Here is a 24,436-nt window from a genome sequence, read left to right on the forward strand (position 1 = left end):
TGAATCCCTCCTAGGCGCGAGATGTAATTCCATTCCATGTTCATGACAACACCGTGAATTAGACGTCGTGGGCTCCCTTCTTTCAAGATGAGGAAACGGGCTCTTGATCTATTAGTGGGATTCAGGCCAGGTCTTATTAGGAGGAGAGAGGGAGGGAGGGAGGGAGGGAGGGAGGGAGAGAATGAGAGAGAAACAGAGAGGGAGACTGGGAGAGAGAAAGAGGGAGAGAGGGAAAGGGGGGGGAGGAAGGGAGACGGAGGGAGGGAGGGAGAACGCAAGGGAGGAGGGAGAAAGGAATGAGAGAGGAGAAGGAGAGGTCAGGCAAATCCACTGGGTGGAAGGTGCAGGCTCCTGGAGCTGCATTGGGTTTCAGGCCACTAACCAGTCTGGGCACTTGATGGGACGAGATTCTCTAACCCAGCCTTGGGGTTACCGGCAGTGCCGCTCTGGTGTCAGCATGGCAGCCTCGGCTCATAACTTTCCTCCGAATTAGGGCCCTGAGTAGGAGCACGACATTCAAGCCAACCCCAGAAAGAGTGGGGAAGTCTGGGCCGTGACCGTGGCATTTCCAGCTGCCGCCTAACTAGGGACGGGAGGCAGGCAGACACGAGCGCTGGTTCCCCGCAGGCTGCATTCCGAGGCTTCAAGTGTCATCTCTCCGGAGCCACACATGTTTACCCTGTGCGCATTCCACCTCTCTCCCTTCTACCTGGTGGCGGTGGGAAGGGGAGACCAAGGCCACTTCGGCCTGAAGCTCTTGAGACTCCCGCGGCGCTAGGCAGGCTCCTCGTAGCAGTTCACAGAACCCCACGGCAGACACGAGACGGCCTACGTTGCAGGGGTGTATTAATTTCCCACGGCTGCCTGAACAAAGTATCGCAAACCGAGTGGCTGAAAACAACAGAAGTTCATTCTTTCCAGTTCTGGAGGCTAAAAGTCTGCGATCCAGGTACTGGCAGGAACTCCTTCTGGAACTCCAAGGGAAGAATTATCCCACGCCTCTCTCCTAGCTGCTGGCGGTTGTCGTTACCCTTGGTGTTCTTGGCCTGTGGCAGTTTAAAAGTGCGGGCTCTGCCCGTCTCCCTCGGCCTTCTTCTCAGTCTCCTCTGGGTCTGCTCTCTCCACGTCCCCTTTTTATAAAGACACAAGTTACTGGATTTAGGGCCACTGGAGTGGCTTGTCCATCTCACACATCTCAGGTCGGTCCCCTCCTTCATGCCTCAGTGACCTCTGCTTCCAAGGTGAATCTGCGACGGGGAGCCTGCGTGGCTCAGTCCGTTAAGTGTCTGACTTCGGCTCAGGTCATGATCTTGCAGTTAGTGAGCGTGAGCCCCACAGCAGGCTCTGTGCTGACAGTGTGGAGCCTTCTTGGGATTCTCTCCCTCTCTCACTGCCCCTGTCCCACACGGTCTGTCTCTCAAAATAAATAAATAAACTTAAAAAAAAAAAAAGGAGTCTGCGACTCCACGCTCTGTCTGGCCACGTCTACTTGTCCCACTTCATCCCCCACTGCCCACGCTTTGTGCTCACAATCTACTAATGGGCACGGCTGTCACACACCTCTGTGCCTTGGCAAATTCTGTTCCCTCCTCACTGGAATGCACTCCCTGTTCCTCAGCCCTCTTCCCTCTCCATGTGAAAAGCTCTCACTCACCCTTGAAGCCTCTCCCCCTGGGTGAGGGCTACGCCGAATGCCGTGGGGGGCGCTACCTGGCGCCTTTGTGCCCAGCCGTGGTCCTTGGGTATTTCTCCCATGTGACACCTGACAGAATGCATTGCTTTTGTTTCCTTACTGGCTACCTCCCTGCCAAACTGAGCAATGTAGAGGCAGTTATCTTTTGAGTCCCCCCCAAGCCATACACAAGATCACCCACCGTTGCTAAATGGCTGAATAAACTTGGAAATTCCCTTCAGGGGACAGAGACCAAGGAGCCTGTTTCTCATACTTGTATTATATTCCCTACAGTGCTTGGTACATAGCTGGCTCTCCAATGCCTCCTGTATCATTTAGCGATTGAATGGAAAAGCCACTATTCACAGGGAGAGTGGGAGCTGTGGGTCACTAGTGCAATTCCATTAGAGCAAAATCCCCCTGTCCTTTTCTCCAACTGACTCAGGTGCTTCAGTGAAGTTAAATTAAGTGAGATTTAATCGAGGCCAGGGAGGGGGAACGGGTGGCACCTTCCTATCTTGCGAATGAAGAAGTAAAGGGAAAGAAAGGGGAGCTCTGGGCCTGAGCAGTCCTGAATTCCAAACAGTAATTACAATTCCCTTGGTAAAGGGCCAGGACCAGGGCGCTGCTGGTTCCTGGTTTATTCCTGCAATCAAGAGTGGGGATCATGGCGATGTTGGGCGGTGGGGTAGGGAAGGGAGGTGTCAGCAGGGACTGGGGGCTGGGACACCCAGACGGAGGCTGACCCGGGCCCATCCCATGGAAAATGACCCCTTGCCGGCCTTGCAGCTGAACGAAGGTCCTCCCCAGCATCAGACCAGCCTCTCTTTTGGGGGAACAAGGCACCCTTATTATGAGGCTCTCTCTTCTCACCTCATTTCCAGTCATGTGAGCTTCCCTTCTGTGTCCCTTAACAATGCTACCTGTCACTTGAAGCCAGGTAACACTCAAAGGAGGCTAACTAGAGTTGGAGTCATACCTGAGTCTCCAGACACCCTTTATACCATTTCTTCTATTGATTTCCAAGGGCCTTCAACCTTGTTCTCCAGACCGTTTTAGTAGGAAAAGAGACCTACTAAATGAATTATTTCCTCTACTGGCCCCCACCCTGTCCCCATCAGGGGCATCTCAAAATTACTAAGCTTTTCCACCCTCCTACTCACTTCGACAACCCCCTCCCGCCCCCCAACCAGACCCCAGGGGATTCTGGGGCACTGGGACAGGGCTGGGGCTAGAGGAGGTAAGCAAGTCTTACTCTCAGGGGCTCACAATTTAAGGAGGCACTCACTCTCGGGGCTAAGTGCTTCCTTAAATTTTGTGTTCTGGGGTGTCCAGGCCGGCTGCTGGGCTGGCGAATTGATAAAGGGATGGGAGGAGAAAAAGAAGTTAAAAGCAGGGAGTAGAAGACACCGTGGTAACTGAACAAGGAGGGAACTCTTAAGTCAGTGGCAAAGTGAATAATAGTGGGTGTATTGGGGTAAATACCTAGTAGTGCAATTGCTGGATCAAAGGGTAGTTCTGTTTTTTAACTTTTTGAGGAACCTCCATACTGTGGAATTTAAGAAACAAAAGATCAGGGGTGCCTGGGTGGCGCAGTCGGTTAAGCGTCTGACTTCAGCCAGGTCACGATCTTGTGGTCCGTGGGTTCGAGCCCCGCGTCGGGCTCTGGGCTGATGGCTCAGAGCCTGGAGCCTGTTTCCGATTCTGTGTCTCCCTCTCTCTCTGCCCCTCCCCCGTTCATGCTCTGTCTCTCTCTGTCCCAAAAATAAAAAAACAAAAAAAACCAAAAAACGTTGAAAAAAAAAAAAAGAAACAAAAGATCATGGGGGTGGGGGGGGACAGGAAAACTAAGAAACGACTTTTAACTGTAGAGAATAGACTCATGGTCCCACCCACAGAAGGTGGGTGGGGGATGGGCTGAATGGGTGATGGGGATTAAGGAGGGCACTTGTCCAGATGTGCACCGGGTGTTGGATGCAGGTGTTGAAACAGTGAATTGTACACCTGAAACTAACATTATATTGTGTGTTAACTAGCTGGAATTTAAACGAACACTAAAAGAGTGAAGAATAGTGGGTGCAGGCGATCAAGGGCAGCTTTTCCCCACAAAGCTCTCACACGTGCAGCCTGCCAGATGTCACCGAGAGAACAAGAAAGCAACAGGAAAAACAAAACGCCCTCATCCCCGGCTCATTAGGTTTCCCGGAGTTTCTTGTCCCAGGGAAGACAAGAAAAGGGGAAGAAATCCCCGAAGACACGTTCTCTCTGATTTGACTCCCTCCTGGACCTGATGGCTTTTTCTGGACATCACCAACCTCACCTGGAGGCATGGTGATTCAGGGTCCTAAAATGTCTCAGCTGCCACTAGCCACACGGGGCTTCTGAGCACTTGCAATGTGGTTGTTCCAAACTCCCAAGTGCTAAGGGTGATATATACACTGAAGTTTTGAAGACCTAGCTTGAAACAAAAGAATGTAAGTTAGCTTACTGAGATTTTTGTAAAAGCTTGATTATACTGAAATGATGTTTGGGATCTATTGGGTTAAATTATTAAAATCAATCCCCCCTTTTTACTACTTATTTTAGACACAGAGAGTGAGCACAAGCCGTGGGGGTGGGGGAGAGGGGCAGAGGGAAAGAATCTTAAGCAGGCTCCACACTCCATGCGAGCCTGACAGGGGGCTGGATCTCACTACATACTGTGAGATCAGGACTTGAGCCAAAGTTAAGAGTTGGATACTGAGCCGACTGAGCCATCCAGGTGTTCCCCCCTTTTTACTTATTTTAATATGGCTTCTAGAAAATTTTTTATTTTGTATTTATTTTTACTTATTATTTTTACAAACCTTTGTGTGGAGGGCTGACTTTCAGTAGATTGCAGCAATGAAGCTTCTCTGTGTATGGAACCTTGACCCAGAAGCAGGTCCTCTAGGAACGGATTAGCACCAGATTCTTCACGAACGTGGGAGGGGGCAGCCCCTTTTCTGGCTGAGCCCCATTTCCCTGGACTAGGGGCTCTTCACACCTTGGCTGCTAGAAAATTTAACTACATATGTGGCTTGCATTTGTCACTTGAATGGTAGATCTGTTGGATAAAGCTGGTCTAGTTCAACTTCCTCCTTAAACACAAGAAGACAGAGGTCCCGAGAGAAGGTCTCACTTAGCAAATGGTACACACGAAAATACATTGTCATTTCCACCAGGCTCTCAGTTGCCCCTTCCCCTGCCCCCACACCCTGTGAGTCTGGGGAGAGGAGTGGGTGGCCCTTGCAGCCCCCTGGGCTGCAGGCCTCAAGAAAAATGTTCCAAGACTCAAGACATTGGCTGTGGATTCTTGGGAGTGAAATTAAACCGAATAAAGTCACATTTTAAAAGCCCATTAGACCCTGGTAACTTGGGGTGTGAGGACAAAGCTGGGGAGCCCTAGGCCTTCCTGTTAATTCACATGCATAGTAACCAGGAGTGCCAATGGGCACCTTAAAAGCACAGAACTTCCCCCTCCCCCCAAGGCTTTGGGGTAGAGCCTTGCCTGAGCCTTGACACTGAGGGGTAGCCACTCAAGGATTGTTTGACAAGTAAACAAAGACAAGTTTCAGTAGGATTGGCTTGATAATGGAAGAGGAGTGGGCAGCGAGGGAGGCGGAACCAGACACCAAAGGCAAATTCCTTTATTTCATAATTTTATCTGGCGTCCCCATTCTCATCAACCTGCCTGGTCAAGGCTTTTAGAGAGGTAGTTAGGGAAGTACAGACATAGTGAGGTCTCCACCCCGGGACGGCACTAATGCTGCTCATCTGAGGACAGTTCGACAGGTGGAGTTTGCGGAGCTGACTCCGGACCCCCAAGGAATCTTCCTTGGTTTCGACCTGGCTTTGGCTGGGGCGCCAGAGAGAGCGGTCACCTCCTTGCCCCGCCTGGCTTCCCATCCTGCACTGGTGGGGGAGAGTGATAGGCTAAGCTAAGAGGAAAGGTGAGGAAATCGAACTTCTCCCGCACCACGGCAGGAAGGGCCACCTGGAGGTCAGCTCTCCTTCCTATTTAACTCACACGCGCGCACGCGCCGGCCGTGGGACCCAGGAGCTAACCCAGGCGCCACGACCTGGCTCGCCCAGGCCCTTGTCGGAGGGGGGTGCCCGGCGGGGAGGGCGGGTGTGGCTCTCCCCCACCCCCGCCCCGGACGTGACAGCTTGCGGGACGATAACGAGAGGTCCCTTCTGGCCACTTCCCCCCCCCCCCCCCCCCCCCCCCCCCCCCCCCCCCCCCGCCCCGGGCCTTGGGACCTGCCCGTGCGCGCGTCCCGCAGCACTTTGGATGCGCTAGGCGGGGCCCGAGTGGTTCCTCCTGTCCCCCCCCCCCCCACTTTAAGGGTGACTGTGCCGCTGACGTCAGGCGACTTTTGGTTCATACCCTGGCACGGGGACTTTATTTTCATAACAGCATGCAGTGCCGCGGAACTGGAATAGGCGTGTCCTCTCCCCCTGACCCTCTCCCGCCCCGTGTCCCTCTGCTCACCCCCTCGCTTGTTCCCTCCCTCCGGCGACGGCTGCCTTTATAACCGCTCAGCGCTGCGAGGGCGGGATAGCTGCCTGCGGGCTTCTCCAGCAGCTAGAGGCTCCGGTGCCGCCTCCGACGCGCGCGAAACAAGCAGCCCAAGTTCACGCGCCACGGCCAGGGCAGAAGGGTGAGTGAGGCGCGCGCGGCCCGGGGCGCCCTCTGCCTCCAGATTTAAATCCTTGGGGGAGTGCGGCTTTGGGAGGGGTGGGATACAAGAAAAGAGAACTCCTGGTAATGGACTACAGCTGGCTGTGAGAAAAAGAAATCCCAAGAATGGAATTTCTCTAGTTTGGTTAACTGAACTCAGAATCCCCGCCCTGAGGTTCTCAGGCTGAGAAAGAGGCGTAGAGCAAAAAAATAGTCGGGATAATATTTGTGCTCAGACACGTTTACAAACTCCTAGCAGGTGGAATCCTGGCTGGGCACCTGGTGAGCAGCTTGGGGATCACACTAGGGAAGAGAAAAGGAGACCGATTTTAGAGGATGGGATTGGGGGTGGAGAGGGTTGGGAGTTGGGGGTGGAGGGAGGTAGGAGGAGGGACATAGTGACAGTTGCTACTTCACTCAGGTACTGAAAAGTTTTGATTTGTGTTCTCCTTTCACAACAAGCAGACCCTTGTGAATTTTGGGAAGCCGATCGTTGAAGCCACCCCTTCTCTTGATGAGAGTGTCAGGCTGTCAGTCCCACAGCTCTCCTTCCCTGGCTGTCCTTTGAGTTGCTCAGGAACCTTGGGGCTGATGGAAGTTGAATATCCAATAACAGCCCACTTTCTGGCAACAACTAGATAGGACCCAGGTATGGCCCCAAAGCTGTCCAAGATACTCCCTTAAACATCTACTGGGGGAAGGGTGTGTGTGTGTGTGGTGGTGGTGGGGGTGGGGGTGGGGGTAACATAGGGCTAGTAATAGAGAAAGCCTGCTTAGGACCAAAGAATTGGAAGGCTTTTCTGTTCCTGGCTTCTTTCCAGACTGATTTTCTCCTTAGAGGGTTTGTAAAGGCCACACCTGTTGAAGGGTTCAATTGAGTCAGACACCAATGTGGGCTCACTCCTGAAGGGCAATCCTTGAACCACTTCAGATACATTGGGCTGGGACCCAGGGGAGGGGTGAGAATGGGGGACAGATCTCCCCCCTCCAGGTCTGTGTGCTGGCTATCACTGGGAGAGGGATGGAATGACAGAAAGGTACAGTCAGCAGCGGCGTTACCTGGGAAGCCGAAAGGCTCCTCTGAGGATATGGCCAGATGTGTGCTCAGAGGGCAGATAGGAATGAGCGTGACATTTCTGGGAAGTGCGCTCAGTCTTGAGTCAGAAGACTGATTTCTCATCCAGGCTCTGCGGGAACCTGCAGCTGTGAGGAGGCCAGGGCCTGGGCCTTGAGTTCCTCCTAAGGGGTCTAGGCAAGGCCCCCATCTCCTTCCCATGGCTGAGATTCTAGCCCCTCTGTATCTGCATGTGTCCCTTTGGGAATCTTCTTTGGAGTTTGCTTCTTAGTATTCCACTACTTAGTGAAAATTGAAGATGAATTTTGACTGTGATTTCATTCTTCTCATTTTGGAAGTTTGCCTTCAGGTCCAGTTCTGTTTAAAACCCAGACTGAGCTGAGGAAATGGACAGGAAATGATGTGCTGGTATATTAGGACCTTAAGAAACAATGAATTGAATAGTATTTTAATCTGAAGGATCTCAGATTTTCTGAGCAGTTTGGTGTATTTGTTTCTACTTTTATTTCTGTATTTATTGCTTTGTGGTCAGAATACATAATCTGTATGTTTCTTATTTTAGAATTTCAGATTTTTTTGTGGTTTAAAACATGCTGTTTTTGTAAATATTTCATAACCATTTCAGCAGAAGCAATCATATAGAAAGGGGTTGGTAAACTAGTTCCATGGCCAAACACAGCTCACTGCCTCTTTTTGCAAATAAAGTTTTATTGGAACCCAGCTATACTCATTTTTCTATGCATTATGTATGGCTGCTTTCAGCCCTGCAAACCCTAAACTACTGATTATTTGGATCTTTGCAGAAAATGTTTGCTGACCACAGATACAGACGATCGGAATTATATGATTAACAATGGAGATCTAATAAGAACATAGAGACTATTTGAATTAAAGTGTCCATAGAACATTTATAAAAAGTTATTGTATTATTACTCTTCTATTTCATCTGCTAAGCACTGATAAAGAATATGATAGTCTCCTAGAAATATTAAAATCTCCTATAACTATAGTATTTCTTTTAATTTCTCCTTGTATTTCCAGTAGCTTTTGTTTTATGTATTTTGGTGCTACGTTATTTAGTGCATAAAAGTTTATGATAGTTGTATCTTCAATGTGGAGTATCCTTAATGATTATAAAGTAAGCTTTTTGGTTCCTACAATGTCTTTTTGCCTTAACTAAACTTTGTGTGATATTAATACTTCAACTCTTACTTAATTTTCTTACCTTCAGCAAGCTATTTAATTATATACTTTCTTACCTTCAGCAAGCTATTTAATTATGTTCTTGATGCATAATACCTGCTAAAGAAACACTCTTTCTTATTGCTTATTTTTGTGTTTATTTACATTTTGCCTTTGTTTTTTCTTTTTTCAAAATGAAAAAGTTACCATTTACATTTATTGTAATAATTGTTGCTTGCTATTGCCATATAATTTTTGGCCACATGGTCTGCTCTCTCAATCTTTTCCCACATTAGGTAGTCTATATTGTATCTTTAGATCGAGTAGGGTGCTAAGTGAGTGATCATGCCATTCTTAGGGCTTAGAAATACAGGCTTGTAAGGAAGGATGATAAGTTTAGCTTGGGACTTGTTGGATTGAACACGAATATGTTATTTTTATATATAAAATATTTAGAAGAAGGCATCTTTGAGAGCTATAAGCTGGTATACCAGTATGGACTTTATCCACCTATTTTCTGGAAATTTTATTTCTTAAAATCCTGGGCCTAAAATATTTGGAAGTTTCACTCAAAATATTATTTTATTTTAAAGATTTCTAGTATTTTATATTCCAGCAATTTATTTCACAGAAATCTAAAGTTCATATGCTTTGTTTAGAATGGAGGGAGATGGTATGGAATGTCTCCAGGGAACTACCCGAAAGTAAAGAAACTGGGATATACACTGTAGTTATGCTTGTTTAGATCTGCCTAAGGTGGTAAGGTAACTTATTTTCTCTCAGTTACTACAAAAGGAACTCAATTCAGTGATGTTATTCAGAGGTTATTCATAAGCTGATGCCATAATCACTTTCATGTCATCAGAATTAGGATGACTACCCAGAACAGGGGATCCTGGAGATTTCCCTGTAGACACTTTCCATTTGTAACTAATCCTTCATCATGGGCAGAGACATTCCCTTGGGGCTCCACCCTTGTCTTAGAATTCAGCCTAGATAAAAAGATGAGGATAAGCATCAGCTTGTATTCATCTTACAAAATTCTTCTTCCCCATTAACTCACACTTGCCAATAAATAACTTGCTTTGAGTAGATATTCAGTGGCCAGTCTTAGTCCAAAACGTTTGCTCAGCAACCCCTGTGCAGAGCATATAGTGAGGAGAATACCAACAAATAGAAAGTTTGCTGTTTCCTTTAAAAAGCTTGTTATCTGATAGTTGAGTCGGCATTGATATTAATGTGTTGTATAAAACATATATGTGGAGGGGCGCCTGGGTGGCGCAGTCGGTTAAGCGTCCGACTTCAGCCAGGTCACGATCTCGCGGTCCGTGAGTTCCAGCCCCGCGTCAGGCTCTGGGCTGATGGCTCAGAGCCTGGAGCCTGTTTCGGATTCTGTGTCTCCCTCTCTCTCTACCCCTCCCCTGTTCATGCTCTGTCTCTCTCTGTCCCAAAAATAAATAAAAAATGTTGAAAAAAAAAATTAAAAAAAAACAACAACATATATGTGGAAAAACTTGAGTACCAAGAAATACTTAATCGCAAAAACTATGATGAGAGTTTAGAATACATTTAGAATGAGATGGGACTAATAATTTTTAAAATTATTATTATTAAATTATTATTACCTCAAGATAGGGGTAAGTTTTGAGTTATATTTCAAAGCAATATGGTAAATGGATTGTGAAGAGGAGGGGAAGGGTCTTTCTGGTTGGGAGAACAAATGCACGTGCTGAGGCAAAAAGCAGGAGTTTGTCACAATCCCCTTCTGGATAGAAATACTCTTGGAAGATTGGTTTGCCTTGCATGGAGGTGGGGACGGGAGTTAGGAAGGGTCGGGAGGACCAGTTGGAGAAAAGCCATGAAGCTCTGGAACTGAATCTGTTATAACAGACAAAAAGGAGCTAATATGTTAATCCAAAGATCCCTTCCCAGGCCTTCCCTTCTTTGTTCCCCTTACAGACAGACCACTTTTTTTTTTTTTTTTGAAGCTGCTCCTTGGCTTCTGGGAAACCAGTCCACTCAGGCTTATTATGATGATTGTTTTTTTACCAACCCCTGATCGTTAGAAAAAAAAAATTTTTTTTTTTTTAAATTTTAGAGAGAGAATGAGCAGGGGAGAGGGACAGAGGGAGAGAGAATCTTAAGCAGGCTCCACGCTCAGCACAGAGCCCCATGCAGGGCTCCATCCCACAACCCTGGGATTGTGACCTGAGTGGAAATCAACCGAGTGCTGGACCAACTGAACCACGCAGGCGCCCCAATCCCTGATCAAGTTTTGAACCATCTTTTGTTGACCGCTGCGTTGGTGAGATGGTGTTCCCCTGGTTCTGCCCTTGGCCCCCTACCCACCGTACTTGTTCCCAGTGTGATCTTGTTCTCCTCCCAAGGCTTCAGATACCTCCTCTAGGCCCACTCTGTACTTACAGCCCAAACCTCTCCGGAGCCTCAGACTTGCATGTCTAAGTGCAGAGGGGGTCAGCACAACCAGGTCCTGGAGCCTGGCTTCTACGCGGCATGAGATCTTGGGCAAGTTATTTTAATTTCTCTGCGCCTCAACTGCAGAAAGGGGACGTAATAATAGGGTTGTTGTGAGAAGGCAGGAATGTGTGGCCTGGAGTAAACTCTCAGGAGGACTTTGTGTTGTCCTTTCTGGATGCCTCCAGTTGCACGTTCCATATTCATCTTAGATTCCACATGACCACGCTTGGCATTGGTCCTCACCCGCCTGCATTTCTAGGCTCCACGCAGTTGCCTAAGCCAGAAATCTGGGAATTAACCTACCTTCCTAAAAGTCTCCCACTCTTTGCTGCTTATCTTTCATGCTTCACCTCCCTGGTCTCTGTAGCATTAAAAAAAAAAAAAAAGAAACCCGTTAGGTAGAATGGATCACTGTTTTCCATGTGTACTTAGCATTCTCTGCACAGCCCATGACTCCTTTTTTGTATGTCACTGTGACTCTGTTGGGTCTCCCAGGGGCAGTAGACATATTTTTGGTCTGTGTGACTTAGCACAGTACCTAACACATTTATTTTTAGGCATTTATTTTTTTTAAAAAATGTTTAGTGTTTATTTTTACTTTTCAGAGAGAGAGAAAGGGAGAGGGCAAGCGAGCAGGGGAGGGGCAGAGAGAGAAGGAGACACAGAATCCGAAGCAGGCTCCAGGTTCTGAGCTGTCAGCACAGAGCCCGACGTGGGGCTCGAACTCACGAACTGTGAGATCATGACCTGAGACAAAGTGGGACCCTTGACCAACTGAGCCACCCAGGCGCCCCACAGAGTGGGCATTTAAATGCGTGTTGATCAAGTGTAGTATTGCTCACTGTGGAAACTTCTCAGAGCCGGTTTAAGTGGAGAGAGGCAGGAGTTGGGGGGCAAAGCTTCAGAGTTCATCACCGTGATTTCGAGATGAAATGAAAAATTACATTATGATTAAGGCCACTCATAAAGGGATAGTCTTCTCAGCTCTGTGAAACTGGGCACAGTAACTTCTAAGAGTCTGTCTTCTCACCTATAAAATGGGTGTAAATGAAGCAATAAATGTGAAAACATGTAAATGAGAGAATCCATACAAAAACATAAACCCTCAGCAGGGTGCCTGCCTCCGGGGAACTCAGGATGTGACCAGAGTCATTATTTTTATTCATAATTGTACTGGGACTCTTGCGCTACATTGAGGCAATTCAAGAAAAAGAGAGAAAATTAAAATGCTAGAAAATCACACGTTTTCCTGGCTCAGGTAGAGGGGACTCAGCTTCAACAAACACTAAAGTTATTTGGTATCATTCCCCAGGCACCGCTGAGAGGTAGGTATTGTCTTCTTCATTTTCAGATGAAAGAATGAGATATGCCTCATAAGGAGGAAGATAAGATTGGCTTTGGCTAGGCTCTGGGCCCCAGGTTATTCACGCTCAGATACGGTGGGGGTGGGGTGGAGGGGGGTGTGGCCCAGGCAACCAGCTTGGGCGACCTTCCAGGTCTGGGCATCAGGAGCTCTAGACCCCATTCTCGCCCCCCTGGGAAAAGAGGAGAGGAGTCTTGGGGAAGCTGGGGCACTCATCAATGCTGGCATTTGTTCTTGCATACCAGCTAGGGCCTTGGGTCTGGCAAGAGCGGGCCCGGGTCTAAGGTCAGTATTGCTCTGCTACCTGGTGGCCTCGTCCTACAGGTGAGCCTTTGCCTGGTGGCCCTCTCCTTGCTTGGCCTGCGCTCGGACCCTCAGTCACCTCCAGCCCTGTTTTGGGGTTTGGTTAGGAGTTGGCAGGGCATGTTCTTTTATTTATTTATTTATTTATTTATTTATTTATTTATTTAAAACAATTTTTTTTTTCAACGTTTATTTATTTTTGGGACAGAGAGAGACAGAGCATGAACGGGTGAGGGGCAGAGAGAGAGGGAGACACAGAATCGGAAACAGGCTCCAGGCTCCGAGCCATCAGCCCAGAGCCTGACGCGGGGCTCGAACTCATGGACCGCAAGATCGTGACCTGGCTGAAGTCGGACGCTTAACCGACTGCGCCACCCAGGCGCCCCGGCATGTTCTTTAAATGACAGGAGGTGGGGCTAGGAGAAGAATGAGGGGGAGGGAGAAAGATTTGGGAATTGTCTAAAAGGAGTTTTCTAGAGGCATGAACCGTGAAGCTGGAGGTGGGCTCACACCATCGAGTTCAGCACCCCACCCTCATTTTTCAGAGGAGGGGAGGGAGGTTCCTGGAGATAGTGTCCACACAGAAGGCAACTGAAACCCCTTCTCTCTGAAAGGGTGGGGTGAAGACAGGGCTTGGTCTTGAGCCCCGGAAGTGACTTCCTGCCTCCCCCTTCCTCCCTTCTCTCCCTTTCTCCTTGCCTTTCTTCCTCCCCTATCACCTCTTCCTCTTATTGTCCTTTCCTTTCTTTCTCCCTTTCCCCTCTCTTTTTTCTTTTTAACGTTTCTTTTTTTTTTTTTTCTTTCATGCCCTGACTCATTCCAGAAGGGTTTAGGACAGCGCCAGGCGACTTCAAGGTCTGCGTGGTAGGTGTTGTTGGATTATTGGACCGTGAGTTGTTAGCTTAGTTAGCAGCTGTAATAAGTGAAGGGGGTCTCACCCTTATGACTCAAGGCCCTTTCCTGTGTCCCAGGTCAGAGGCTACATACTTTAAAACTGTACCATGTTCCTGCCAAGTACAGGGTTTAGTCATCAGGGAGTTGGGTGGGAATGTGGGACTGGATTCTAGTAAATCTCTCTCTGCTTCCTGGGGAATCTCAGGACTCATACTTTCCTGGGAGACACCTGGCGTCATTCACATAGGAGCACGGTTCCAGACATGGCCCAGAGCCCCTAGCCTCGGACCCGAAGTGTGTTTTAGACAGCCCACATGAGGAGGACAGGAGGAAGGGAGGTTGGGACTCGGGACAGTGAACGGGGAGCTAGCAAGGAAACCAGGTACGACGCACCCCACCCACGCTGTCCTCTGAGCAGCCCCTCCTCTCCCAGCGGACTCCACTTCTATCCCTGAGCGCACTCGTCCATCCTACTTAGGCGTTTACCATCTATCAGGTTGGAGACTGGGGAGAAACACTTAACAACTCAGTCCCTGCCATCAAAGAGCCTTTCAGTCTGGAAGAAGACACAGACTTTCCAATAGGTATTGCAGGGCTGCGTGAACAGGGCTATGGTGGGAAGCGCAAGAGGCAGGCAGGGCTGAGGACGCAGAGCCTTACGCTTTTGTGCAGGATTATGGCTCTTCCCCCCTGGCTGCTGATAGAGCAGCTCAGAGAGGACAGGCCTGGAGCATGAGGGGGCGGGGGGGTGGTGTCTTCTGAAGGGGTCCAGGTGGAGGGGTCAGAGGAGTGGAATATTCAAGAGCTCCTGAAGAGATGTCATCCGCAGGACATGAATGTTGGGTTTGCTAATGTGGGATGGGGATTTCTCAGGCCGTTTCCCAGCTCTGGGGTGGATCTTAAATTGGCTTTTGGTGCCTCTGCCTTGGGCTCACCGACGGGAGCCCCCTGCACTGCTTCCTGCCCTTCTTTCTCCTCTTCCACGGCCTTCTCTCCTGCCCTGCCTGCTGCAGTGGAGTGCATGTGGCCAGTGTGCAGGAATCTGAGGGTATTATGCGTAACTTGAACAGCTGGAGCAGCTCACAAGGGCAGGCCGCGTGCCTCAGTGGATTTCATCCGTGCTCAAAGCCTAGCGCATTGCCCGAGTGCTGATGGAGCCCCCCCCCCCCAACCTTGCCAATGGCAGGTCCCCCCTGGCTTTAAAGTCCTTACCAGACATAGGGCTCTACGGGTGTAATGTTGGAGTTAGAATTCTGGTTTGAATTCAGAATTGGATTCAGTTGACCCTGCCTTGTCCCAGCGGTGTGACTTTGGTGAGCCAGCTGACTTGTGTCTCAGTGGCTGCAGTTGGAGGACAGGGATAATGAGGGTATGAGCTATAGCAGAAGGTGGTTGTGAGGGTTAAATGGGTAGAGCGCATAAGGGCATGCCTCACCCCTGCTGAGAATGAGTTAGTGGTGAGACGTCCTCTCCCTGTTCAGAGCTGTCCAAGAGTAAATGGCTCCTTGCAGCCCCCATTCGGACTTTGTAGGAGGTAGTCTTTTCTTGATGGGACCCCAAATCTCTCTGCCCTTGACTTTGGTTACAAGCGACGGCCAAATAACCCGTGGTCTCATTCCATTTTCTCTTTCTTGCTCCCGCCCTGAGGTTCCTCTCTAGCTCCTGGCAGTTTGTTTTCCCAAATGCTCATTGCTTCCCTTTCCCCCTCAAACCTTGCTTTCTAGAAGTCCTTCGTAGCTTCTCAGAACCCCGTCCTTTCCCCCAGCCACCTTCCTGGTGTCTTTTCCTCATCTGGGCCACTCCCTGGGTGACACAGGGCCTTCGCCATACAGAGCTGCTTGTTAATGAGTCCAGTGAGTTTTATTTTCCTCTGACCAAATTCAAAGTACTTAGGACACTTTAGACCCATTGCGCAATGCCTGTCGTGCAGGGGAAGAGGTGGAGGAGGGCTAGCGGAGGTGAAGTAAGGATAATTCCAAAAAAATTAGTCACTCAGATAAACACGTATTTACTAAGAAAAATTTTAAAAGGACAGTTGTGAGAGAATTGGGAAATATGAACCCTAACTGGATATTTGATATTAAAGGGTTATTGTTAATTTTTAAAGGGTGGTTAAGTTAAAAAGGAGTTTTATCTTTTAGAGATACGTGAAGTGTTTAAGTATAAAAGGATACGATGTCTGCGGTTTGCTTAAAAACAATCTAGTGAGGGATGCCTGGCTGGCTCAAGTCAGTAGAGCATGGGACTCTTGTTCTTAGGGTTGGGGGTTTGGGCCCCACGTTGGATGTAGAGTCTACCTTAAAATAAATGGTAAATAAATTTTTAAAAAATCTAGTGAGGGGTACCTGGGTGGCTCAGTTGGTTAAATGTCTGACTCTTGATTTTGGCTCAGGTCATGATCTCATGGTTCGGGTGTTCAAACCCCGCATTGGGCTCTGAGCTCATAGCAAAGAGCCTGCTTGGGGTTCTCTCTCTCCCCCTCTGTCTGCCCCTCTCTCAAAACAAATAAATAAACTTAAGAAAAAATCTAGTGAGTGGGTGGGGATGTGGATGAAGCAAAATTGGCCATATATTGGTAATTTGTGAAACCAAGGGATGAGTCCAAAGGGTCTCCACCATATTATTCTTTTTTTTTTGTGAGTATGCTTGAAAATTTCAGCATCTCTTTAAAAACAGTGTTTTAAAGGTACTTCAGGGACTGTTTCTCCGTCTCCTGTGCGTGATTGGGGGTGGGAGGTGGAGGCGAAGTTGAGGGACATAGGGTTTCTCCCCTCTCCACACCCATGGCCCATTGCTCTTGTTGGACTCTGGTCTGTGGATGCCAGGAGGCCCCCACACAGCATCCCCCACCCAGAAAGCTGCCACCACAAGGGAGGGGCCTGGAGCTCTAAGCTGGGGGCGGGAGGTTTCTGCCTCACTGTTCCTCTGTCCACACCACAGGTGCCCTTCAGGCAAACACCTCATCAGTCTCTGATAAGAGTTAGTCATCAGGCCCAAAGTCCTTCATAGTTTTCCGTGATTATGATGACTACCGTCAAGGGACGGCACTACCTTGAAGAGTGGGGAAGGGACAGTGGCGGGGCAGGGCTGGGAGGGTGAGATACCTTTCCTGCTGGATGCACCCTTCTGACTGATCTGAGAGGAGAGGAGAGGTGAGTGAGGATGAAATGCACATGGCCTCGGTACCTTCCCTTGTGTGCACCGTGTTTGAACTCAACGGGGGTTCTTTCTCTTCCATATTCATGGTGCGGACCAGTAAGTGGGGTCTGCACCTCCTTTCTCCCTACCTCCATGGAGTGGACATTGGTACTCAAGGCAGATCAGACTTCGGGTCCTTGTGTTTCAGGAGTTGCCTATATCTAAACTCAGTTGCCTTCCTTCTTCCTCCCGTTTCGTATTCTGCACTGCCCTGAAGACCCATCCTTTGCTCTGTGCTCTGCACGGTAGGGGCGACTGTGGTATAATTTCCATGGGGTAGAGTGCAGTGACACTCAACTTACTGAGCCATCCAGGTGCCCCCAGATTTTGTATCTTTAAGGGAAGCAGATGTTGGAATTCTGTCTACACTGAGGAAGCTGCTCATTTGCCCCGGACAGTCAGTGAACGGTGGCCTGTTCTATATCTCACTGTGCCGTTCTCTGACTTGTGGTTTGATCATGAGGACATAAAATGGAAGGAGAAGGGAGGGTGTTGTTTTTCCATTGGGTTGATCACATAATCCCATAGAGCCATGAAGGGCCAGAGAAGTCTTGTCTATTAAGCGTGTATGGGCATGTGGTGAAGAAATTCTGAGCTGTTTTTTCTGCTACAAGGAAAGAAGCAGGATCCGGCGGATGTTTTATACCTTTTCCTGCTTCCCAATGCCAGTGGCTTCCCTTCTTTCAATTCCTTTCTTCACAGGCTCTCCCTACTTGGCATTAGCAGAAGCCGAGATCTTTCACGGGTGAATTTCTGTGTGTGTGGGGGGGGGGGGGGGCGGGGGGGAGGGCGGTTCTCAGTGAGCCTTCCCTTCCCCTACCTCTGTCCTCTGCTCCCTGTCCCGACCATATTTCTCTTCTAGTCAGTTCAGGACTCTTCATTGTTGAGTGAGCGATCCTATCAGGAAAAGAAAAACTAAAGCCCCCCCCGCCCCAAAATCGTGCACAAATAGCATACAACAAACCAAAAGTAATGGGTGTCCTAGAAACTAATAAACAGCCAGGTAATTCAGAAAAAAATTTGTTGGCAAACTTTAAAGCCTTAGCACTTTTGAATTTTAGCATCTTACTTGACATTGACTTTGGAGTTTGAGAACCATACATTTTTGGGAAATGTACAAACTCCTTCTCTCTTCCTGTGTCTCAATTTATCTTCCCACTGTGCCCTGAATTCTTAGGAATTACATTTCATGGGGTTTGGGAAATCAGCTGGGTCTGAAATTGACATGAAGGTTGTGGGAGCAGAGAAGGAAGCAGACCTGGGAGGTCAAGGAGAGATATATAGGAAGTAATCTGCTATATAGCCAGTCAACTCTGATTGTCTTTGAGTAGGTGAGCAGATTACCTGCTTTGTGGATCATCTATCCCCTGGGAGCTCCTAGCCTGTATGGGGCTGAACTAAGTGGAATCAAGACCATAAACAGAACTGGTTTATGGGGCATCTGATAAGGGAGAAAAAGGGGAGGAGGTAAGAGAGAGAGAGAGAGACAGAGAGAATGACAATATCTCAGTTTGCATTTAAGGCCAACTAGAACTCACTTGAGTGGTGGCACCTGCAGTAGTAGAGAGCATAGATCCTAGAACTTGACCTATATTCAAATGCTGCTTCTGCTATTTCCTCGTATATGATGTTGGGCAAGTAACTTGACCTGTCTCTGCCTCAGTTTTTTCATTTGTGATACAGGGCTATTTTTTTTTTTTTTTTTTTTTACCTCCTAGAGCTGCTTTGAAATTAAACTAGTATATATGAAACGTGATTAGAAGAGTTTCTGATCCACAGTAAAAATGAGCATTAGCTATTCGTAATATGTTTCATTGGATTATCCACCGTTGTTTTGTGTCCTTCAGGGTGTCCCTCCTTACAGATAGTTAGTAAAGAACTCTTTCTGACATAGAAGACTCTTTCCATTGCTTTTTGGAATGAGTAGAGCCATCCTTACAAACCTCAAGGAGGGGAAAAACCCTTGTAATATGTGACAGCAAAGCTGAAGTCGAGGATCCCATGGTGGTGAAGGGAATGTTTGGCCTTCTGTAGAGAAATTTACAGGAAAGAATGGGATGCTTACAAATGTCCGAAACAGAGGCAAAGGTGGAGAAAGCCTTGAGACTGGCAAATTATGATTAAAGCTTTAAGCTTAGAGATTTTCATGTTCGATAATTCCTGAGAAAATACTAGCCAAAAGTATCAGGATCCCTGGCAAGGTATTTGTGACATATTTTTTTTGAAACGAGACCCTGAAATTCCTCAGCAGAGCACTGAGTCGTCTGGCATCAGGGTACATATTAACATAGTTTAATTGTGGGGAGATTTGTCTTTTCCCTCCATCAGTCTGTAGAACTTGCCATGAGAGGTGGAGAAAAGTTAGTAGCTCCATCTAACGTAGCGAGTTCAGAGGCAAAACCCCGGCCAAACATGTGAAAGTTTTCCCTGGTCTTTTGGGTCCCCTGTGCCTGTCCGAGTTTGTTAGGAGACTCACCGCCCCTCCCCCCAACTTTGCGTTTATGCAGGACCAGCATGGCCACGACATCCCCTAGTGGTTGCCGCTCAAGCCTGGACGTCAAGTACCACAGACTTTGTGATACCACTCAAATCTGGGGCATTGTCCTAGAAGCGGTGGCCGCAGTGGGGGCTGTGACCTCGGTGGCCTTCATGCTCGGTCTCCTGATCCTCATCTGCAAGGTGCAGGACTCCAACAGGCGAAAAGTGCTCCCGACCCAGTTTCTCTTCCTGCTGGGTGTGCTGGGCATCTTCGGCCTCACCTTCGCTTTCATCATCCAACTCGATGGCAGTACAGGGCCCACCCGCTTCTTCCTCTTCGGCGTCCTCTTCTCCCTCTGCTTCTCCTGCCTGCTGGCTCATGCTTTCAACCTGACGAAGCTGGTGCGTGGGAGGAAGCCCCTGTCCTTGCTGGTGATGCTGGGCCTGGCCGTGGGCTTCAGCCTGGTGCAGGACGTCATTGCTATCGAGTACATCGTCCTCACCATGAACAGGACCAACGTCGCCATCTTCTCTGAGCTTTCTGCCTCTCGGCGCAACGAAGACTTTGTCCTGTTGCTCACCTATGTCCTTTTCTTGATGGCGTTGACCTTCCTCGCGTCCTGCTCCGTCTTCTGTGGATCCTTCACTGGCTGGAAGAGACACGGGGTCCACGTCTTCCTCACCATGGTTCTCTCCATTGCCATCTGGGTGACGTGGGTCACCCTGCTCCTGATTTCTGCCCTTGGCCCCGAGTGGGATGATACCATCCTCAGCTCAGCCTTGGTTGCCAATGGCTGGGTTTTCCTGTTGGCTTACGTTGCGCCCGAGTTTCAGCTGCTCACGAAGCAACGGAACCCCATGGATTACCCTGTTGAGGATGCGTTTTGTAAACCTCAGCTCATGAAGCAGAGCTATGGTGTGGAGAACAGAGCCTACTCTCAAGAGGAAATCACTCAAGGTACAGAGCACGGCTGGGTGAGAATGCCTTGGAGGAAGATGGGAGGGAATCAGAGGATATCGGTTGTTGTTTTGTTTTGTTTTTACATTTTTATTTATTTTTGAGAGACAGAGAGAGACAGAGCACAAGTGGAGGAGGGGAAGAGAGAATGAGACACAGAATCCGAAGCAGGCTCCAGGCTCTGAGCTGTCAGCACAGAGCCTGGTGCGGTGCTCGAACTCACAAACTGTGAGATCATGACCTGAGCCGAAGTCGGACGCTTAACCGCTTAACCTGAGCCACCCAGGTGCCCCAGAATCATAGGATATTGTAACTGTAAGGAACATTCACGATTATCCAGGTCATACCCCTGACAGAACAGACAGGGTCCCCAAGGCTCATCCAGCTGGTTAGAGTTCTAGTAGAACTAGAAGCTGGCCTCTGGAGTCTTAATCTAGTACTTTCTACACAATACCCTGTGGGTTTCTCTGAGTCAAAATAAGTTGGAGCAAAGGAATGACTAGAAACATCCCTAGAGACCTGTAGGTGAGATTGTGTTCTTTATGAAAGATAGCTGGGTGTTCCTTCCAGAAACGTGAAGCCTTTATAGATTTGAATGCAGAAAGCCAAGCCATGATTCCTTGCAGTAGGCACAGAGCACAGAGGAGGGAGAAAGCCCTTTTACCACAAACCCGCAGAAATCTCCATACAGTTACTGAGGATTCTGATTTATCCTGCACAGCCACATCTTACTGCGTGTCTCTGGGCCCACGGGAGGGAGGAGATTGTATCTGACATAAAAGAATCCAATGATTTTGCTCTTGCCTGAAGTCACGAGTAACCAGGTGTTCTGTTGTTCTCACAACAGAAAGAGGCTACACCGACAGCTAGAGACTGCCCTTGCCCTTAGGGACCTATCCGTTGGTCTGTGAGGTGTCCACTGCTCTCTGGGCCTAATCAAGGGTCCCTGAGGTTTACACCGACCTCTGGGGGGATGAGTTTGGGAGAGGAGTGAGGGACCTCCAAGGCTAGGTTCTTAGGTTCAGCTGACAGTTTCCTCTGCTCTTGAAGCCTGAGGTGCACAGCTTCCTGGTGCTTCTCACGGGAGCTGTGATTCCTCTCTGGGGCGCTTGGAAGGCCAAAGGGAAACAGGGGCGGCTGGAGGGGATGTCTTAGCGCCCATCCACTCCTGTCCATTCTCACGGCTTCACTCTGTCACCGCGCTCCTGGACTCCCTGTTATCATTCCCTAACTGCGATTCCTCCCTTTCATCCTTTCTTCCATCCATTTTGGAGGCCACCCGTCCCCTTCCTCTCCCCTAAAATACTTCTCTGGCCACCACATGTTCCTGCTCGCAGACGTTGCTGGCTGTCTAAGATCCACCGTGTTGACTTAGGGAGGCTTTTCCCAGCGAGAACCCAACAACCACAGAAGCTGTGCTCTCCGTCCAAACAAGCCAAGTCACTCAGTGCCTTTCCCTGCCTGCGTGTCCAGGCTCCAGGCATGCCTGTGTGCCCTGTTCTTGCCCTTTTCCAGAGCACACATTGCCCAGTCTCCTTATTCACTCCTCCCACATGCTGTAGAACTTTGAAATGCTCTTATCAGAGTCTGTCTCATTTCATAGCTATTTGTGTAGCTGTCGTATATCCCTTGCTCTCCAGTGTCAGCCTCAGGCCAGGAATCCGTCTGGTTAATCCTTATATTCTCCGCAGTAACACAGAGAAAGTATTTGAGGTGTTCACGGAGTAAACTGAATAGGTACACTTGGTGGGAAATCTCAGTAACCTGGAACAGGTGAATGGATTGCTTTAAATTGTATTCACGACAACTGTATGCGTTTACTCTTCTGTTCCAGAGTTTAAATCCCTCTAGTGTTCCCCAAATACCGAGGAAACAATTGCTCATAAGTTCTGCCCCCTCCCAAAGAAAGTAATAAATTTTGTTTTTCTTGCCTTGCTGGTGGTTAAGGAAGCAGGTAAATCCGTAGTGAGCTTCACTGTAGGTAACTGACAGCGCTTGGACAGCTCTCTGTCTGAAAAGACTGGTTTCAAGGGTGCTTTTCAAGTGGTCCTGGATTGAGATGCGCCACCCGTGAAAGTTTTGGGAAAGGTGCTTCCCTAGTGACCCTATGTTGGTGGCTATTCATTTATTCAACCAATATTGTGCTTATTTTGTGTTTGGCCCCGGGCTTGGGACAATCTCTCCCCGCATGAAACTCGCGTCCGCTGGGAAGATAGATGCTTAGATAGACTGAATTGGGGTAGGCACAGGCAGAAGCATGATGTGGTGGGGGGGACCCTAACGCTGTAATCCCCCCCTCCCTCTCTTTCAGGCCTTGAAGAGCTAGGTGATACGCTCTATGCTCCCTACGCCACCCATTTTCAGCTGCAGGTAAATGGTTTCTTTCACCTGTTACACCAGCAGCGTCAGCCCCCCTGGAATGTCTGTCCTTTGGGAACACGGGCTGTAGCCACTCTCATGGCCCCTGGAAGGCCACCTTGAAAGGGTGCGGTGTCTTCCTTTCCCGTGATCTGCCTCAGGGGTTAGCACAGGACCCTGGAATGCAGGGCTTCAGGGGGAGGGTTGGGAGAAGGGGAGAGAGTTAGATTCCCGCCCAGATTGGAGCTCTCTGGAAATATCCGGGAATTGGAGTGGGTTTAACGATATGGTTGCTGCCTTTTCAGAATCGGACCTCCCAAAAGGACTTCTCCATTCCGCGGGCCCAGACTCGGACTAGCCCTTACAATGACTATGAAGGAAGGAAAGGCGGCAGTTAGCTGTTCCGAAGAGTGGGGCGAACACAGCAAGTCAGCCAACCAGGGGGGTGTTCAAAGGGATGTGGGCTACACCCGGAGTCGCCTAAGGAAACCGTACAGAACCTTTTGGGACGAGCTTTCCTTCCCTTCTGGAGTTGCTGGGGGGCTAACAGGACGGCAGGTCACAGCACTCTAGGGTTTTTCCTTCGTCCCATACTTAGGATCCGTCTTTTAAGCGGGAGGGAGTCTCAGGCAAACTCAGGGTGTGCCCCTCACTGTGCCCAGTCATTTCACAAGCCATGAGAGCTCTGCTCATCTGACCGCTTACTGGCGCAGTTAGCTGCAGGTGCCAGCCTTTCTAACTCAAGACGGGTTTTGTGAGGACCGCTTGGCCCGGAGCAGAATGGCAAATCTGAGCAAAAACAGCCAAGGCCTGTCCCTGCCGAAATCTACACTGGAGACCAACTCACTGGCACCCTCCCTTCTCGCCTGGGTAGGGGAGGCTCAAGGTCACCCTAAACGTTCTCATCTCTGGTGCTCCCACAGGACCCCTGTGGGTCCGCAGCACCAATTCCCAGGTCACCATGCCCAAACATGCTGTCCATCCCCAGACTGAAGCTCCCCTGTACGCTTCACCAGAAGTCCCTCTTCTGTAGCTCGCCAGCGGGGAGAAGCCCGATTTCTCTTTGGCAGGAGAATCTGTGCACTGTTCTTGCTATAAACTCCTGGCACTGATCCTTCTCTCGGCGCCTTGCTCCTCAGCTTCTGTAAATAGCTCTGCATTGTGTTCACCACCTGTGTCCCGCAAGAGGACATTGTCCTCCAAAGGAGAGTGTTCCGTGTGTAATAAGTTATTCACTGTTCCTCACTTGGAGATGCAATAAAGATACGGTGGCAACTCTTTGACTGTGAGAGCTGCGGTGGGACCTGAAGGAGAGACGGCAGGCTCTTGTCTTCTTCACGTGGAGCTCAAGACACGGAGCCGAAGTTCAAGGTTCAGTTCCGTTGAGTGAGAGGCAAGGGTGAGAGGGGGAGCCAAGAACGGCCACGGACTCTGAGGTTTTGTTCCAGGAAGGCAGAGGAATGGCAACCCTGGGATGGGCTTTGGTGGCCCCAGTAGGACCGGGAGGAGTCCTCAAGGCCAGCTTCCCGATCCACAGGAGGTTTAATTGTAGGAGGCGATGAATTCAGATCCCTGTTTGACACAATCGGTTCATAATATCCCTTGGAAAATGCATAGTGACTAACAGTTATTATTTAGTTACTTCGAGAAGCAGCTCTGTGGGGTGGGGCAATAGGAAACACTCTTTGGTGAAGGAAAAAGAATAAATCCCCACATGCAGAAACGGAATGACATTTAGAAATTCGTAGCTGAGTTTGGGAGTTATCTCCTAAGAG

At 49.1% G+C, this 24,436-nt stretch overlaps 1 protein-coding gene across 4 annotated transcripts; it reads left to right on the forward strand.

Moving 5' to 3' along the window:
- Nucleotides 1–6,035: 6,035 nt before the first annotated feature.
- Nucleotides 6,036–23,941, forward strand: GPRC5A (G protein-coupled receptor class C group 5 member A). Of its 4 annotated transcripts, none has more exons than XM_019834547.2 (5): nt 6,041–6,354; nt 6,840–7,023; nt 19,375–20,303; nt 22,615–22,673; nt 22,967–23,941. In XM_019834547.2, exons 3-5 carry the CDS (start codon nt 19,382–19,384, stop codon nt 23,057–23,059), a joined length of 1,074 nt encoding a protein of 357 aa, XP_019690106.1. In that variant the 5' UTR covers nt 6,041–6,354; nt 6,840–7,023; nt 19,375–19,381; the 3' UTR covers nt 23,060–23,941. The 4 variants fall into 4 exon arrangements, with proteins under 4 accessions (XP_044917345.1, XP_019690106.1, XP_044917343.1 ...); XM_045061408.1 differs by lacking the exon at nt 6,840–7,023 and adding an exon at nt 13,599–13,639; XM_045061410.1 differs by lacking the exon at nt 6,840–7,023 and having other exon boundaries at nt 6,036–6,354; nt 19,375–20,320.
- The last annotated feature ends 495 nt before the right edge of the window (nt 23,942–24,436 follow it).

This window comes from Felis catus, chromosome B4 (assembly GCF_018350175.1).
Source record: "Felis catus isolate Fca126 chromosome B4, F.catus_Fca126_mat1.0, whole genome shotgun sequence".
NCBI classification, from domain to species: domain Eukaryota; kingdom Metazoa; phylum Chordata; class Mammalia; order Carnivora; family Felidae; genus Felis; species Felis catus.

Excerpts from the sequence above, each read along its gene's own strand:
- GPRC5A (XM_019834547.2), top strand. The coding sequence starts at position 19,382 with ATGGCCACGACATCCCCTAGTGGTTGCCGCTCAAGCCTGGACGTCAAG. Across the intron at positions 20,304-22,614 it reads TCAAGAGGAAATCACTCAAG|GCCTTGAAGAGCTAGGTGAT; the intron begins GTACAGAGCACG and ends CCTCTCTTTCAG. Across the intron at positions 22,674-22,966 it reads CCACCCATTTTCAGCTGCAG|AATCGGACCTCCCAAAAGGA; the intron begins GTAAATGGTTTC and ends CTGCCTTTTCAG.